The sequence below is a fragment of the Trachypithecus francoisi genome, unplaced genomic scaffold, assembly GCF_009764315.1.
Source record: "Trachypithecus francoisi isolate TF-2019V2 unplaced genomic scaffold, Tfra_2.0 Lachesis_group17, whole genome shotgun sequence".
Classification (NCBI taxonomy): Eukaryota; Metazoa; Chordata; class Mammalia; order Primates; family Cercopithecidae; genus Trachypithecus; species Trachypithecus francoisi.
Window position 1 is genome coordinate 41,536,407 of NW_022681462.1, and position 15,231 is coordinate 41,551,637.

Genomic DNA, 15,231 nt, shown 5'->3' on the forward strand with positions numbered 1-15,231 from the left:
CTTTAAGGCTTCGAAGTTGGTTTAAATAATTTTGTGTAACAAAATAAAATATTTAATTTTCTGTTTCTTACATTTAGTTTTTTTGTTTTTGTTTTTAAAGGATGGTAAACCTAAAGAGAAGCAGCAGCATTTGAGTCAGGCATTCATCAACCAACATACAGTGGAACGCAAGGGAAAACAAATTTGTAAATATTTTCTTGAAAGGAAATGTATTAAGGTATAAAAATGTGTAAACAAAAATCTACTAAAATGTAAAACTGCTCTTTCTGTTTGATACTTTTCTAATTCATACCTTTAGGTTTTTAAAGCTGTTTCATTCTGGAAAAAATTCAGTTAGAAAATTTTAGTGAAGTATTCTCTCATGTTTAAAAAAGTAGCCAGGCCTGTAATCCCAGCACTTTGGGAGGCCTAGGTAGGTGGATCACCTGAGTCAGGAGTTCAAGACCAGCCTGGCCAACATGGTGAAACCCTGTCTCTACAAAAATACAAAAACTAGCCAGGTGTAGTAGCGCATGTCTGTAGTCCCAGCTACTCGGGAGGCTGAGGCAGGAAAATCGCTTGAACCTGGGCAGTGAAGGCTGCAGTGAGCTGTGATTGCACCACTGCACTCCAGCCTGGGCGACAGAGCGAGACTCTGTCTCAAAAAGAAAAAAGATAATTTTTTTTTTTTTTAGTGAAGTATTCATAAGAAAGTAGGCCAGTAATCCCAGCACTTTGGGAGGCCGACATGGGTGGATCACCTAAGTCAGATAATTTTTTGGGGTGGTGGTGGTGGTTGTTCTTGTTGTTTTGAGACAGAGTCTCACTCTGTTGCCCAGGCTGGAGTGCAGTGGTGCAATATCGGCTCACTTCAAGCTCTGCCTCCCGGTTTCATGCCATTCTCCTGCCTCAGCCTCCCGAGTAGCTGGGGCTACAGACGCTTGCCACCACTCCTGGCTGATTTTTTTGTATTTTTAGTAGAGATGGGGTTTCACTGTGTTAACCAGGATGGTCTCCATCTCCTGACCTCGTGATCCGCCCACCTCAGCCTCCCAAAGTGCTGGGATTACAGGCGTGAGCCACCGATAATTTTAAAAAATGCTTTGTGTTTAAAAATGTTTGGGACTTAAGAGAATTTTAAGCAAATATATGTGATGTAGTTATAATTTATTAACAATTAGAATGTGCTACCTCTAAGACTTTGGTTCTTTCTGGAATCATTTGCTTATTTAAAGTTTAGTAGGAATTAAATCATAATGACTTGACTATGAGAAATAATGGCTTTTCCTTGCTCCTTCTTTTGGCTTAGGGAGACCAGTGTAAATTTGATCATGATGCAGAGATAGAGAAGAAAAAGGAAATGTGTAAGTTTTATGTACAAGGATATTGTACCAGAGGTGAAAACTGTCTGTATTTGCATAATATCCTTTATCACAAGATATAGTGACTTTATTCTTTATAAATATTTACATGAACATTTTAAATGTGCAAAATTTTTAATGAAACCAGTGTTTTAGCTATACCAAAATGATAGTATTCAAGTCCAACTTAGTATCAAAGTGATTAAATTGTACATGGATTTTTTTCATAAGCAAGAAAAGAGGAATTCTTTAGAAAATCTCTCGAATGATGATTCTTTCTGTTCAACATGGGTGATATAGAGGGTCCATGAGACCTCTTCAAGTCCCAGAAAGAATATCACAATTTCTACTGTGACACTAATTGAATCTATATTCAAATAAGCTACTTCATAAAAAGGCAGGGATTATGTAATTTGGGAGTACCTGTTTTCTGTGTATTCTGTACTGTGTAGAAATTAATTGTCCCTTAATTTGTAGAATAGCCTTGGCTCTTCAGTGCAAATGGCACAGACAGGTTATAAAAACATGGAATATAAACATTTTAGGTTAATAGCACCTTTAGTCATCACAAAATTTTTTTTTCTTCGGGCATTCAGTATAAGGAGTATCAAAATGTAATTTGAGGAATGTTTTCCTAGAAAACAATATTGAAGTTATATAGATTTATTCTGTTGTAAACAAGTCTAATGTGCAAAGGATCCAGTTTTGTAAGATATGTTGTTTTTGACTTTGATTCCTCCACCCCCAAAGGAATGCTTTAAAAATGATCACATTTATCAAGGTATTTAAAATATATACCCCTTTCATATATGAAACATGCCTGTACTCTATTATAAGAATGGATATGAAGGAAGAAAATGTCCTGTGATAGCCATTAAACTTGATTTATGTATGTAGTCTTTCTAAAATTAGATTTTTCAATGTATTCCAGTTAATTTATTATCTCGTACTTTAAATAGAGAAATCCAGTTTCTACTAGTAGGAAAGGTCTTTTTCTTTTCTTTCTTTTCTTTTTTTTTTTTCTTTGCTCTGTTGCCTAGGCTGGAGTGCGGTGGCACAATCTTGGTTCACTGCAACCTCCGCCTCCCCGATTCAAATGATTTTGGTGCCTTAGCCTCCTGAGTAGCTGGAATTATAGGCATGCCTGCGCCGTCATGCCCAGCTAATTTTTTGTATTTTTAGTAGAGGCGAGGTTTCGCCATGTTGGCTAGGTTGGTCTTGAATTCCTGGCCTCAAGTGATCTGCCTACCTCGGCCTCCTAAAGTGCTGGGATTACAGGCATGAGCCACTGCCCCTGGCCACAAAGGTCTTTATTTAGGAAAAACAAAGTCATTAAGTTAATAACATTTCAGTTGGATTACAATGTTCTTTTCCTTAACACTTGGGTTACATGAATATCCTTGTAAGTTTTACCATACAGGAACAAAATGTTATCAGGGAGAATATTGCAAGTTTTCTCATGCTCCACTGACTCCTGAAACACAAGAATTGTTGGCTAAAGTAAGTATACTTTTTCATAATGTTTTGTTTTTTCTTTTTTAAGGAATATGTTTGAACTAAGGATGAGAATTTGAAGATAATTAAGGAGAGTGCCCCTTAGGTTAGCATATGGGATATATTAGGACTGATAACTTAAGAATTCAGCTTAAATATTTTTCATTTGTATATGTTTCCTTGTAGCTAAAAGGAAGATGTATATTCATTGCTGATTTAAGTTGAATGATGTAAAATCTTCAGTGTAATTAGCCATTTTAATAGCTAAGCTAAGCTAAACAAAGCAAATCAAGTAAGAAAAACAGTACCCCTGTTATAAAGACTCTTGGAAGGAAAGTTACAAGTTACAGGTTTATAAACATTTTAGAATTACATCAGATAATAGTTAAGTAGTAATTTCAAAATGTTTTCTTCAGATATTCTTGCAGTCTGTGAGAAAAGGTCATTGAAAAGTTACAGTCATTTGTATTCTTTCATTTCTCATGTTAGTTGGAGCTAGTCTCTTAAAAAGTTAATCTAAGTATACATACAAATTTAAAAGATTCTTTTGAAGCCAACCATACGATCTTGTGGCAAAATGTTCCTTTGAGCATATGCAAATATTACAAAGTCAAAGGTGCTTGTTTATAGATATTTTTAGGTTGTAAAATATGAATGGTTAATGTGGAATTAGAAGTTGTACCAAATATTCCATTGTTTATTTGTATGAAATAGATATGGAAAAGTGACATATATAAAATAAGTTTTTCAGTTCCTGTAGTATTAGTAAATAATATTAGGTGATTATTAGGATGAATTTGATTGGAATCATTTGAAAGTTATGAGTATGACAGTATACCTGAATTAGACATGAATGCATAAAAATGATTATGTGATTTTTTTTTTCATATTAGGTTTTGGATACTGAAAAGAAGCCATGTAAATAAAATAGACATAAAAAGGTAAAATTAGAATTTACCACATTTCTTTTTTTCTTGTCTAAACATCTCCAGAAGTTGGCATGTCAACCTCAATAGGGTTATCAAATAGAAGTATTTTTCTTCTTCCTCCCCCAGTAAAAAAGAATTATAAAATATTTGATATATTTACATACCTATGTGGATCGACATCAGCCTGCTTCCTTGTGTGGGCTTGTCTTTCAGGTATATTTTTATTCTTCTCTTGTATTTGTAGATTTACCAAATACATATAATTCACAAAACAATATATTTAGTTCTGCTTATGTTTGGATTTTATTCAGACTGTATCATACTGTCTGTATTAATTGATGACATGGCTATTTTCACTCAACATTATTCATTCATGTAGATGCATGCAGCTGTCATTCATTTTTACTCCTATATAACATTTCATTCTATGTTTATGTTAGTTAGTCATTCTATTAATGAATGTTTAGGTTATTTTCAATTTTTAAAAATACAAACTCTTTTTGTAAGTATCCATATACATACCTCTTGGTATGAATGTGCAGAAGTTATCCACAGTATGTGCCAAGGAGTAGAATCATATCATCATAAAATTTAATATAATCAGTTTTTTCTCAAGTAGTTATACCAGTTTATACTCCTACAAACTGTGTAGAAGAACTCCTGTCATTCTACACTTGCCAATATTTTATATTGTCAGTACTTTAATTTTAACCAATTTAGTGGATATAAAAATAGAATCTCATAACTTAATTTGCATCTTTTCTTATGCTTACTGGCTTTTGAGTTTCATCTTTGGTGAAATGCCTGTTAATGTCTTTTGCCCATGTTTTTATTGGTCTGATTGTCCTTTATACATTGATTTTTATATATTCCTTATATAATTCTTTGTGAGTTATGTGTGGCAGGCCTTCTCCCATTTTGTGGATAGTCTTTTCTTTTTTTTTTTTTAAGGCATCTCAGTGAGTAGAATTACTTATTTTGGGAATCTTTTTGTTTATGGCTAGTTTTGTGTTTTGCGTCTCGTTTAAGAAATTATTCCCTATCGTGAGTCTGTAAAGTAATTTAACTTTCTTTTTTTAAGTTTTGGAGCTTTGCCTTATACATTTATATTTTAATCCATTGGGAATTGTATTAACAGTTGGTACAGTAATGGTGTTTAGCAAAAACAACTACCAGATTCTCAGTAGTGAATAACACAAAGTGCTTATTTTTTATGCATGTATAGATTGGCTGGGAGTTGGCTGATCTCATCTGGCCTTGGTTGGGTTGGCTCTGTTTCATATGGCAGATCTGCTGGGACAGTTCTTATCTAATTTTCCTGGGACCAGTGGGCTAGCTAGGGCATGTTCTTCTCATGGTGTTGGCAGAAACTCAAGAGGGCAAAGCCCTGTTGACAGCACATTTACTTGGCTAAAGTAAGTCATGTGGCCAAGCCCAAAGTCAAGGAGAAGGAAACTGTACTCTACCTTTTGTACTTTACATGTGGGAGGAACTGTTAGAATGAATGAAAAAAGAGTATAACTATAACTCTAGGGAGAAAAGAAAAAATAATAGTAATTGACTTTTTAAAAACGGTATCAGAGGCCTCATACCCTTCTTTTTTCTGTTGTTCCCTTTTTCCCATATGAATAACCAATCTCCCAAGTATTATTTAATTAAAAAGCCTGCTTTCCCCCACTAACCTGTAATGCCCCTTTTGGTATATGTCAAGTTTCCATCAAGTGAAGATCTGAAGGTCTGTTTCTGGGATGTCAGTTCTCCATTTGTCTTTTTTTTCTCCAGCATATACTACCTTAATTACTGTAGCAACACTTGTTTGTATCAGTCATTTTGATTATAGCTTTTGCAGTAGGAGTGACTCTGTATTTCACTGTAGTTGTAATTTTCATTTCTCTAATGACTATGAACATCTTTGCATGTGCTTATTGGCCATTAGCCAGTTTAGATCTCTGCCCATTTTAAAATTAGATTGTTTTCTTACTGAATTTTAGGAGTTCTTTACATATATTGCATACAGATCCTTCATTAGATACTTTATTTGCAAATATCCCAATCTGTGGCTTGTCTTATTTTATTAATGTTATGTTTTGAAGCATGAAAGTTTTCATTTTGATATCGTACAGTTTATCAGTTTTTCTTTTGTGGATCATGCTTTCCGTGTTGTATCTCAGAATTTATCGCCTAACACAAAGTCACAAGATTTGCTCTTACGTTTTCTTCTAAAAATGTTCTAGTTTTAGCTCTTGTGTTTATATATATGATTCATTTTGAGTTAATTTTTAGGAATTGTGTGAGTTAAGGACAAAATTTTTTAATGTGTAGTTATCCAGTTGTCCCAGAACTTTTTTTTTTTTTTTTTTTTGAGACAGAGTCTCACTCTGTTGCCAGACTGGAGTGTAGTGGCACAGTCTTGGCTCACTGCAGCCTCTGCCTCCCAGGTTCAAGTGATTCTCATGCCTCAGCATCCTGAGTAGCTGAAACTATAGGCATGCACCACCACGTCTGGCTACTTTTTGTATTTTTAGTAGAGATGGGCTTTCGCCATGTTGGCCAGGCTGGTCTTGAACTCCTGACCTCAGGTGATCTGCCCACCTTGAACTTCCAGAGTTCTGGGATTACAAAGGTGAGCCACTGTGCCTGGCCACCAGCACCATTTTTAAAAAAGACTGCCCCTTCCCTCTGACTTGCCTTCACGCCTTTGTCAAAAATCAGCTGACTATAAATGTATGGATTTATTTCTGTACTCAGTTGTGTTCCATTGACCTCTGTATGTGTGTCCTTATACACTATCACAGTGCGTTGATTACTATAACTTTGTACTAAGTTTTGAAATAAGGAAGTGTAAGCTGTCTAGCTTTGTTCTACTTTTCAAAGATTGTTTTGGCTACTCTGGATCTTTTGCTTTTCCATATAAATTTTAATATCAGCTCGTAAATTTCTGCAAAAAACCCATGCTGAGATTTTGATAGGGATTGCATTGAATCTGTGGAAAATTGCACATAGAATTCTGATCTATGAGCGTGGAATGTCTCTCCATTTATTTAGATCTTCAGTTTCTCTCAGTTTTGTAATTTTCATTGTACAAATGTACAGTGTACACTTTTTAAAAATTTATTCCTACATATTCTGTTTGATGCTATTGAATGGAATTGCCATTTAAACTTTATTTTTAGATTGTTGACTGGTAGTATGTAGAAATAGAATTTATTTTTGTTGTTGATCTTGTTTCCCAAGACTTTGAATTCATTTATTAGCTCTAGTAGGTTTTATTTTGTGTGTGCATGTCTTCCTTAGGAATTTGTATATATAGGATTATGTTATCTGAGAATAAAGATAGTTTTACCTCTTCCTTTTTTTTTTTTTTTTTTTTTGAGGTGAATTCTTGCTCTTGTCCCCCAGGCTGGAGTGCAAATGGCACGATCTTGGCTCACTGCAGCCTCCGCCTCCCGGGTTCAAGCGATTCTCCTGCCTCAGCCTCCCGAGTAGCTGGGATTACAGGCACCTGCCACCACGCCTGGCTAATTTTTGTATTTTTAGTAGAGACGGGGTTTCATCATGTTGGCCAGGCTGGTCTCAAACTCCTGACCTCAGGCAATCCACCTGCCTTGGCCTCCCAAAGTGCTGGGATTACAGGTGTGAGCCACTGTGCCCAGCTACCTCTTCCTTTCTAAACTAGATGCTTTTCGTTTCTTTTTGTGCCCTATTTTACTGGCTGAAACCTTCTATACAAGGTTAAATAGAAGTGAGAGCAGATAATGTTGCCTTTGTCCTGATATTTGGCAGAAGCATTCAGTCTTTCACCATTACATATGATTTTAGCTGTAGATTTTTATAGATACTCTAGTTCAAGGAAGTTCTCTCCTATTTCTAGTTTTTTGAGTACTTTTATCATGGATTAATCTTGGGTTTTATCAAATGATGTCTCTGCATCTGTTGAGATGGCCATATAATTTTCCCCTTATTTTATTCACATGATATATTAGTTGTTAAACAAATCTTACATTCTTGAGATAAACCTCACTTGGTCATGCTGTATATAATTTATTATTGGATTTCATTTGCTAATATTTTATTAAGGATTTTTGCATCTTTTTCATGTTTATGAAGGTTATTCATGTGTAGCTTTCTTTTCGTGTGATGTCTTTTTCTGGCTTTCATATCAAGGTAATACTGGCCTCCTAGAAAGAGTTGAAAAGTGGCCGGGCGCGGTGGCTCAAGCCTGTAATCCCAGCACTTTGGGAGGCCGAGACGGGCGGATCACGAGGTCAGGAGATCGAGACCATCCTGGCTAATACGCTGAAACCCCGTCTCTACTAAAAATACAAAAACTAGCCGGGCGAGGTGGCTGGCGCCTGTAGTCCCAGCTACTCGGGAGGCTGAGGCAGGAGAATGGCGTAAACCCAGGAGGCAGAGCTTGCAGTGAGCTGAGATCTGGCCACTGCACTCCAGTCCGGGCGACAGAGCGAGACTCCGTCTCAAAAAAAAAAAAAGAAAGAGTTGAAAAGTGTTCCAGCTTTCTCTGTTTTCTGGAAGAATTCATGAAAAATTGTTATTATTTCTCCTTTAATTCACCAGTAAGATAACTGGGCCTGAGTGTCTTTTTTTTTTTTTTTTGAGATGGAGTCTCGCTCTGTTGCCCAGGCTGAAGTACAGTGGCACAATCTTGGCTCACTGCAAGCTCCACCTCCTGGGTTCATGTCATTCTCCTGCCTCAGCCTCCTGAGTAGCTGGGACTACAGGTGCCCACCACCATGCCCAGCTAATGTTTTTATACTTTTAATAGAGACAGGGTTTCACCGTGTTAGCTAGGATGGTCTCGATCTCCTGACCTCGCGATCTGCCTGCTTCAGCTTCCCAAAGTGCTAGGATTACAGGCGTGAGCCATTGCGCCTGGCTGCTTTTTTTTTTTATTATTAGAAGATTTTACATAACAGATTCAATTTCTGTCCTTGTTATAAATTTATTCAGATTTTTCTTTTTTAGAAAAAAACAGCTTGGTAATTTGTATCTTTCTATTAATTTCGCTGTTTCATCTAAGTTGTCTACTTTGTTGGTGTAAATTTGTTTATAGTATTATCTTATAAACCTTTTGAATTCTGTATCATAAAAATTTTTTTTTTTTTTTTTTTTTTGAGATGGAGTCTCACTCTGTTGCCTAGGCTGGAGTGCAGTGGCACAATCTCAACTTACTGCAACCTCTGCCTCCTGGGTTCAAGTGATTCTCCTGCCTCGCTTCCCAAGTAGCTGGGATTACAGGTATGTGCCACCAGGCCTGGCTAATTTTTGTATTTTTAGTAGAGATGGGGTTTCACCATGTTGGCCAGGCTGGTCTTCAACTCCTGACCTCAGGTGATCCGCTTGCCTTGGCCTCTCGAAGTGTTGGTATTACAGGCATGAGCCACCACGCTCACCCTGTTGTCCAGGCTGGAGTGCAGTGGCATGATCTTGGCTCACTGCAACTTCTGTCTCTTGGGTTCAAGTGATTCTCCTGCCTCAGTCTCCTGAGTAGCTGGGACTACAAGCACCTACCATCGTGCCCAGCTAATTTTTGTATTTTTAGTAGAGACCGAGTTTCACCATGTTGGCCCGGCTGGTCTCGAACTCCTGACCTCAAGTGATCTGCCCACCTCAGCCTCCCAAAGTGTTGGGATTACAGGCATGAGCCACTTTGCCTGGCCAGCTTTGTGATATTGAGGCTTTTAATCTATGAATATGTTGACTGTAGTCTTTTTTTAGACATAGGGTCTTGCTCTGTTGCCTAGGCTGGAGTGCAGTGGCACAATCATAGCTCACTTTAGCCTTGAACTCCTGGGCTCAAGCAGTCCTCCTACCTAAGCCTCCCAAGTAGCTGGGACTGCAGGTGTGTGCTACACCTTGCTAATTGTTGTCTGTAGTCTTTCAAAATGTCTTTTGATAACATTTTATTGTTTTTCCCAGTGGGTTGCATATTTTTTTTTAACAATTAACTATTTTTGAGGTATACAGAACAGTCAATAAATTGCACCCATTTTAAATATACACATGCAAAATAAAACCTACTAGAGTTAATAAATTCAGCAAAGTCTCGGGAAACAAGATCAATACACAAAAATAAATTCTGTTTCTACATACTACCAATGAACAATCTAAACATGAGGTTTAAACAACAATTTCATTCAGTAGCATCAAACAGAATAAAATAGGAATAAATTTTAAAGGTGTACACTTGTACATGGAAAATTACAAAACTGAGAGAAACTGAAGATCTAAATAAATGGAGAGTATACAATTCAATGAGTTTTGATACCAGTTTTGACATGAGTGTATAACCATGTAGCTACCCCCACAATCAATAAATAGGACATTCTATCACCCCAGAATGTTCCCTGTGACACTTTACTACAACTCATTCTTCTCCTCTCAGACCTCAGGCATTCACTGGTATTTTTCAGTAAGTATCTGTTGGTTTTGTCTGTTGTAGAATTTCATATAAGCAGAATTCTATAGTCTACACTCTTATGTCTTTTGCCCAGTATGGTGTTTTGATGCTTTTTTATGTGTGTATTAGCAGCACACTTCTCTTTATTACTGAATTGTGTTCCTTTGTATGGATATACTGGTTTATTCATCTGTTGATTGACATTTGAGTGTTATAAGTAAAGCTTCAGTGAACATTTGTGTTCAAGTCTTTGAGGCAATATAATTTGAAATAAAAGCAATGATAGTGTATTTTTGTCCTGGGTTTTAGAGAGACTGCTATTAATATTTTCCCCACTGAATACAGTGTCCTGCAATTTTCTGGTAGAAACTCTATCAAGTTACTGAAATTCTCTTCAAATTGTAGTTTGATAAGAGTTGTTGGGCTTTTTGTTTCTTTGTTTTATAATCATGAAGAGATGTTGACTTTTTTGGAATGCTTTTTGACGTGACCAGAGTTTTTCTTTTTATTCTGCTAAAGTGACAGATTATATCTATGTATTTAAAAATACTAATCCACCCTTATATTCCTGATATAAACTAAATTTTTAAATATAAATGTGAAGTTTTCAAATATCATTATGTGAAGACATTTGGCATAATATTAATGGTATCTTCTTAATAGCTGTAAAATCTGTAGTTATGTTTACTTTTTATTCCTTTTTTTTTTTCTTTGAGACAGGGTCTCACTGTCACCCAAGCTGGAGTGCAGTGATGTAATCTCGTCTCACCACAACCTCTGCCTCCCAGGCTCAAGCAATTCTTCTGCCTCGGCCTCCCAAGTAGCTGGGATTACAGGCATGTAATTTTTGTATTTTTAGTAGAGACAGGGTTTTACCATGTTGGCCAGCCTGGACTCAAACTCCTGACCTCAAATGATCCACCCGCCTTGTCCTCCCAAAGTGCTGGGATTACAGGCCTAAGCCACCACGCCTGGCCTTTATTCCTTATGTTGATTATTTGTGCCTTCTGTTTTTCTTGATTGATTAGCCTGGAGTTTCATAGTTATGTTATTCTCTAGAAAGAACCAACTTTGCTTTCCTTAATTCTATTTTATACTAATTTTCTATTTCATCAGTTTATCTTCTAGATTATGTCAGTCCTTTTACATTGTTTGGGCTTATTTTGCACAAAGATTGTTAGCATTTCTTCTTAGCACATCTAAACCTATAAATTTCTCTTAATGTACTCTTTTACTTATATCCTCAAAGTTTTTTTAATTAAATATTCTTATAAAAGTAATATATGCAGATAGTTTAAAAAGTCAAGAGGTTATACAAGAATTATCATGGAAAAACAGCAGTCCTTCATATCATGATTATTTTTGTAGATGCTGGAAAAGCTTTCTCTGCTAAATTCAACACTCATTTCTTATTTTAAAAAAACACTAAAAATAGGAATAGATGGATACTTTAAAAGTTTTTTGTTGTGATAAAATACACATAACATAATATTTACCATCTTAACCATTTGTAAATGTATAGTTAAGTAATGTTCAGTTCATTCATATAGTTTTGAAACCATTACCACCACGTATATCACCAGAGCTCATGTTTTTAATCTCAAAACTAAAACGCTGTATCCATTAAACAAAAACTCCCCATTTCCTCTTGTCTTCAAGGCCTTGACAACTACCATCCTGTTTTCTGTCTCTTGTGATTTTGACTACCTTAGATATCTCATATAAGTGAAATCATATAGCATTTATCCTTTTTGACAGACATTTCTGTCACCACCATCCTATTTTCTGTCCCTTGTGATTTTGACAAATTTAGGTATCTCATATAAGTGAAATCATATGGTATTTGTCCTTCTTGACAGACTTACTTCATTTAGCATAATGTCCTCAAGATTCATCCATACTGTAGCATGTCAGAATTTCTTCTCTTTTTAGGGCACAGCCTCCTGTTGCCCTGGAAACACCCAGACAGAAGGGTAGGCAACTGCACCCACCCCCACCTCTCATAGCCAGACAGGCCAGGCCACACCTGCTAGAGCTTCCAACCCAGTGGTCCCACTTCTACTTGAACTCTGCAGGCAGGTGCGAACCCCATGTTTACCCAGGAAGTACACGAACAACAGATTAGGGCTGACCTAGCAAGGATACAGCTTGTCTGTCAACTGAGGTTCCTGTCTGAGGGAGAGCCCCATGGACAAGAACACTCAACAAAAGAAACACGGGCACAGAGAGACAGTAATCAGAGGGCTCCTCCAAGACCCAGGAGCAGACTAGAATCTAAGCCAGTCAACTGTAATCAAACCCCTAAGGTTATCAAGAAGAAAAAAGCAAAAAATCCATCCAAAGGACAGCAGCTTCAAAGATTAAAGAACATCAGCCCATACAAATGAGAAACAACCAGCATAAGAACTCTGGCAACTCAAAAAGCCAGAGTGCCTTCTTACCTCCAAATGACTGCACCGATTCCCTAGTAGTGGTTATTAACCATGTTGAAATGGCTGAAATGTCACAAATAGAATTCAGAATATGGATAGGAACAAAGATCAATGACATACAGGAGATAGTCAACCCAATCCAAGAAATCTAAGGATTACAATAAAACAATACAGGAGGTGATAGACCAAATGACCATTGTAAGAAACAACTGAGTTGACCTGATAGAGCTGAAAAACAGACGAGAAGAATTTCAGAGTGCAATCTCAAGTTTTATCAGCAGAATCAACCAAGCTGAAGAAGGAGCTCAGAGCTGGAAGACCGGCTCTCCAAAGTAACTCAGTCAGAGAAAAATAAAGTAAAAACAATAAAGAAGACTGTATTAGTTCCTTCATGCATTGCTATAAAGAAATACCTTAGACTGGGTAATTTATGAAGAAAAGGAGTTTAATTAGCTCATGGTTCTGCAGGCTGTACAGGAAGCACGGAGGCTTCTGCTTCTGAGGAGGCCTCAGGAAACTTACAGACATGGCAGAAGGTGAATGAGGAGCCAGCATGTTGCATGACCAGCAAGAGAGAGAGAGAGTGGGAGGAGCTACACACTTTTAAACAACCATATCTTGCGAGCACTCACTCACCATTGCTAAGACAGTACCAAGGGGGATGGTGCTAAACCATTCATGAGAAATCTGCCCCCCTGATCTAGTCACCTCCCCACCTTCAGCATTGGGGATTACAATTCAACATGAGATTCGAGCAGGGACACAGATTCAAACCATATCAAAAACTGAACAAAACCTCTGAGAAGTATGAAATTATGTAAAGAGACCAAATCTATGACAAATTTCTGTCCCTGAAAGACAGGAAGAGAAAACAAGCAACTTGGAAAGCATATTTCAGGATATCATCCATGAAAATTTCCCCAACCTTGCTAGAGAGGCCAACATTCAAGTTCAGGAAATACAGGGAACCTCTGCAGAATTCTACACAAGAAGATCATCCTCATGACACATAGTCATCAGATTCTCCAAGGTCAAAATGAACGAAAAAGTAGTTAAGGGCAACTGGAGAGAAGGGGCAGGTACCTACAACGGGATTTTTTTTTTTTTTTTTTTTAGAAAGAGTTTTGCTCTTTTTGCTCAGGCTGGAGTGCAATGGCACAATCTCAGCTCACCACAGCCTCTACCTCCCAGGTTCAAGTGATTCTCCTGCCTCAGCCTTCCGAGTAGCTGGGATAACAGGCATGCATCACCATACCTGGCTCATTTTTGTATTTTTAGTGGAGACAGGGTTTCTCCATGTTGGTCAGGCTAGTCTTGAACTCCCGACCTCAGGTGATCCACCTGCCTTGGCTTCCCAAAGTGCTGGGATCACAGGTGTGAGCCACCGCTCCTGGCCCTACAAAGGGGTCTTTAGGCTAACAGCAGACCTATCAGCAGCAACCATACAAGCCAGAAGAGATTAGAGGCCTGTATTCAGCATTCTTAAAGAATTTTCAACCAAGAATTTAGTATCCAGCCAAACTAAGCTTCATAAGCAAAGGAATATTAAATCCTTTTCAGACAAGCAAAGGCTAAGGGAATTTGTTACCACCAGACCTGCCTTACAAGAGGTCCTAAAGGGAGTGCTAAATATGGGAAGTAAAGACCATTACTGGCCACTACAGAAACATGCTTAAAAGTACATAGGCCAGTGACACTATAATGCAGCCACACAAACATGTCTGCATAATAACCAGCTGACAGTGTTATGACAGAATCAAATCTACATGTGTCAATACTAACCTTGAATGTAAATAGGCTACACACTCCAGTTAAAAGGCACAGACTGGAAAGTTGAATATAGAAACAAAACCCAATGGTATGCTGTCTTCAGGAGGATCATCTCACATGCAATGACACCCATAGGCTCAAAGTAAAGGAATGGAAAAAAGTCTACTAAGCAGATGAAAAACATAAAAAGACAGGAGTTAGCTATTCTAATTTCAGGCAAAACAGACTTTAAACCAACAAAGATTTTTAAAGACCTATGAAGTGACTTAAATAACCACACAGTAATAGTGGGAGACATTAAACACTCCACTCACAGTATTAGATCATTTAGGTAGAAAAGTAACAAAGATGTTTGGGACCTGAACTCTATACTTGATCAAAATGGACCTAGAGGACATCTACAGAACTCTGCACCCAAAAACATCAGAAGGTACTCATTCTGTGCTCATGTGCACGACACATACTCATGTATGTGCTCATGTGCACATGACACATACTCATGTATGTGCTCATCTGCACATGACACATACTCTGAAATTGACCATACAACCAGGCATAAAATAATCCACAGCAAATTAAAAAAAAAAAATCACCCCACTCACACTCTCAGACCACTGTGCAAGAAAAGTAGAAATCAATGCTAAGAAAATCGCACAAGGCGGGACACGGTGGCTCATGCCTGTAATCCCAGCACTTTGGGAGGCCGAGGCGGGTAGATCACCAGGTCAGGAGATCGAGACCATCCTGGCTAACACGGTTAAACCCCGTTTCCACTAAAAAATACAAAAAAAATTAGCCAGGCGTGGTGGTGGGCGCCTGCAGTCCCAGCTACTTAGGAGGCTGAGGCA

At 37.5% G+C, this 15,231-nt stretch overlaps 1 protein-coding gene across 3 annotated transcripts in view; it reads left to right on the forward strand.

The window, feature by feature from the left end:
- ZC3H8 (zinc finger CCCH-type containing 8) overlaps window positions 1-15,231 on the forward strand; it is a 41,636-nt gene that overhangs the window by 22,218 nt on the left and 4,187 nt on the right. For 2 of the 3 annotated variants that reach the window (XM_033175452.1, XM_033175455.1), the window contains exons 5-8: window positions 101-217; window positions 1,289-1,400; window positions 2,731-2,840; window positions 3,728-3,775. In XM_033175452.1, coding sequence (XP_033031343.1) covers window positions 101-217; window positions 1,289-1,400; window positions 2,731-2,840; window positions 3,728-3,760 — 372 coding nt within the window. In that variant the 3' untranslated portion in view covers window positions 3,761-3,775. Of the gene's footprint in view, window positions 1-100; window positions 218-1,288; window positions 1,401-2,730; window positions 2,841-3,727; window positions 3,776-10,901; window positions 10,944-15,231 lie in introns of those variants that run through there. The other variant, XM_033175453.1, reaches the window with a different exon arrangement.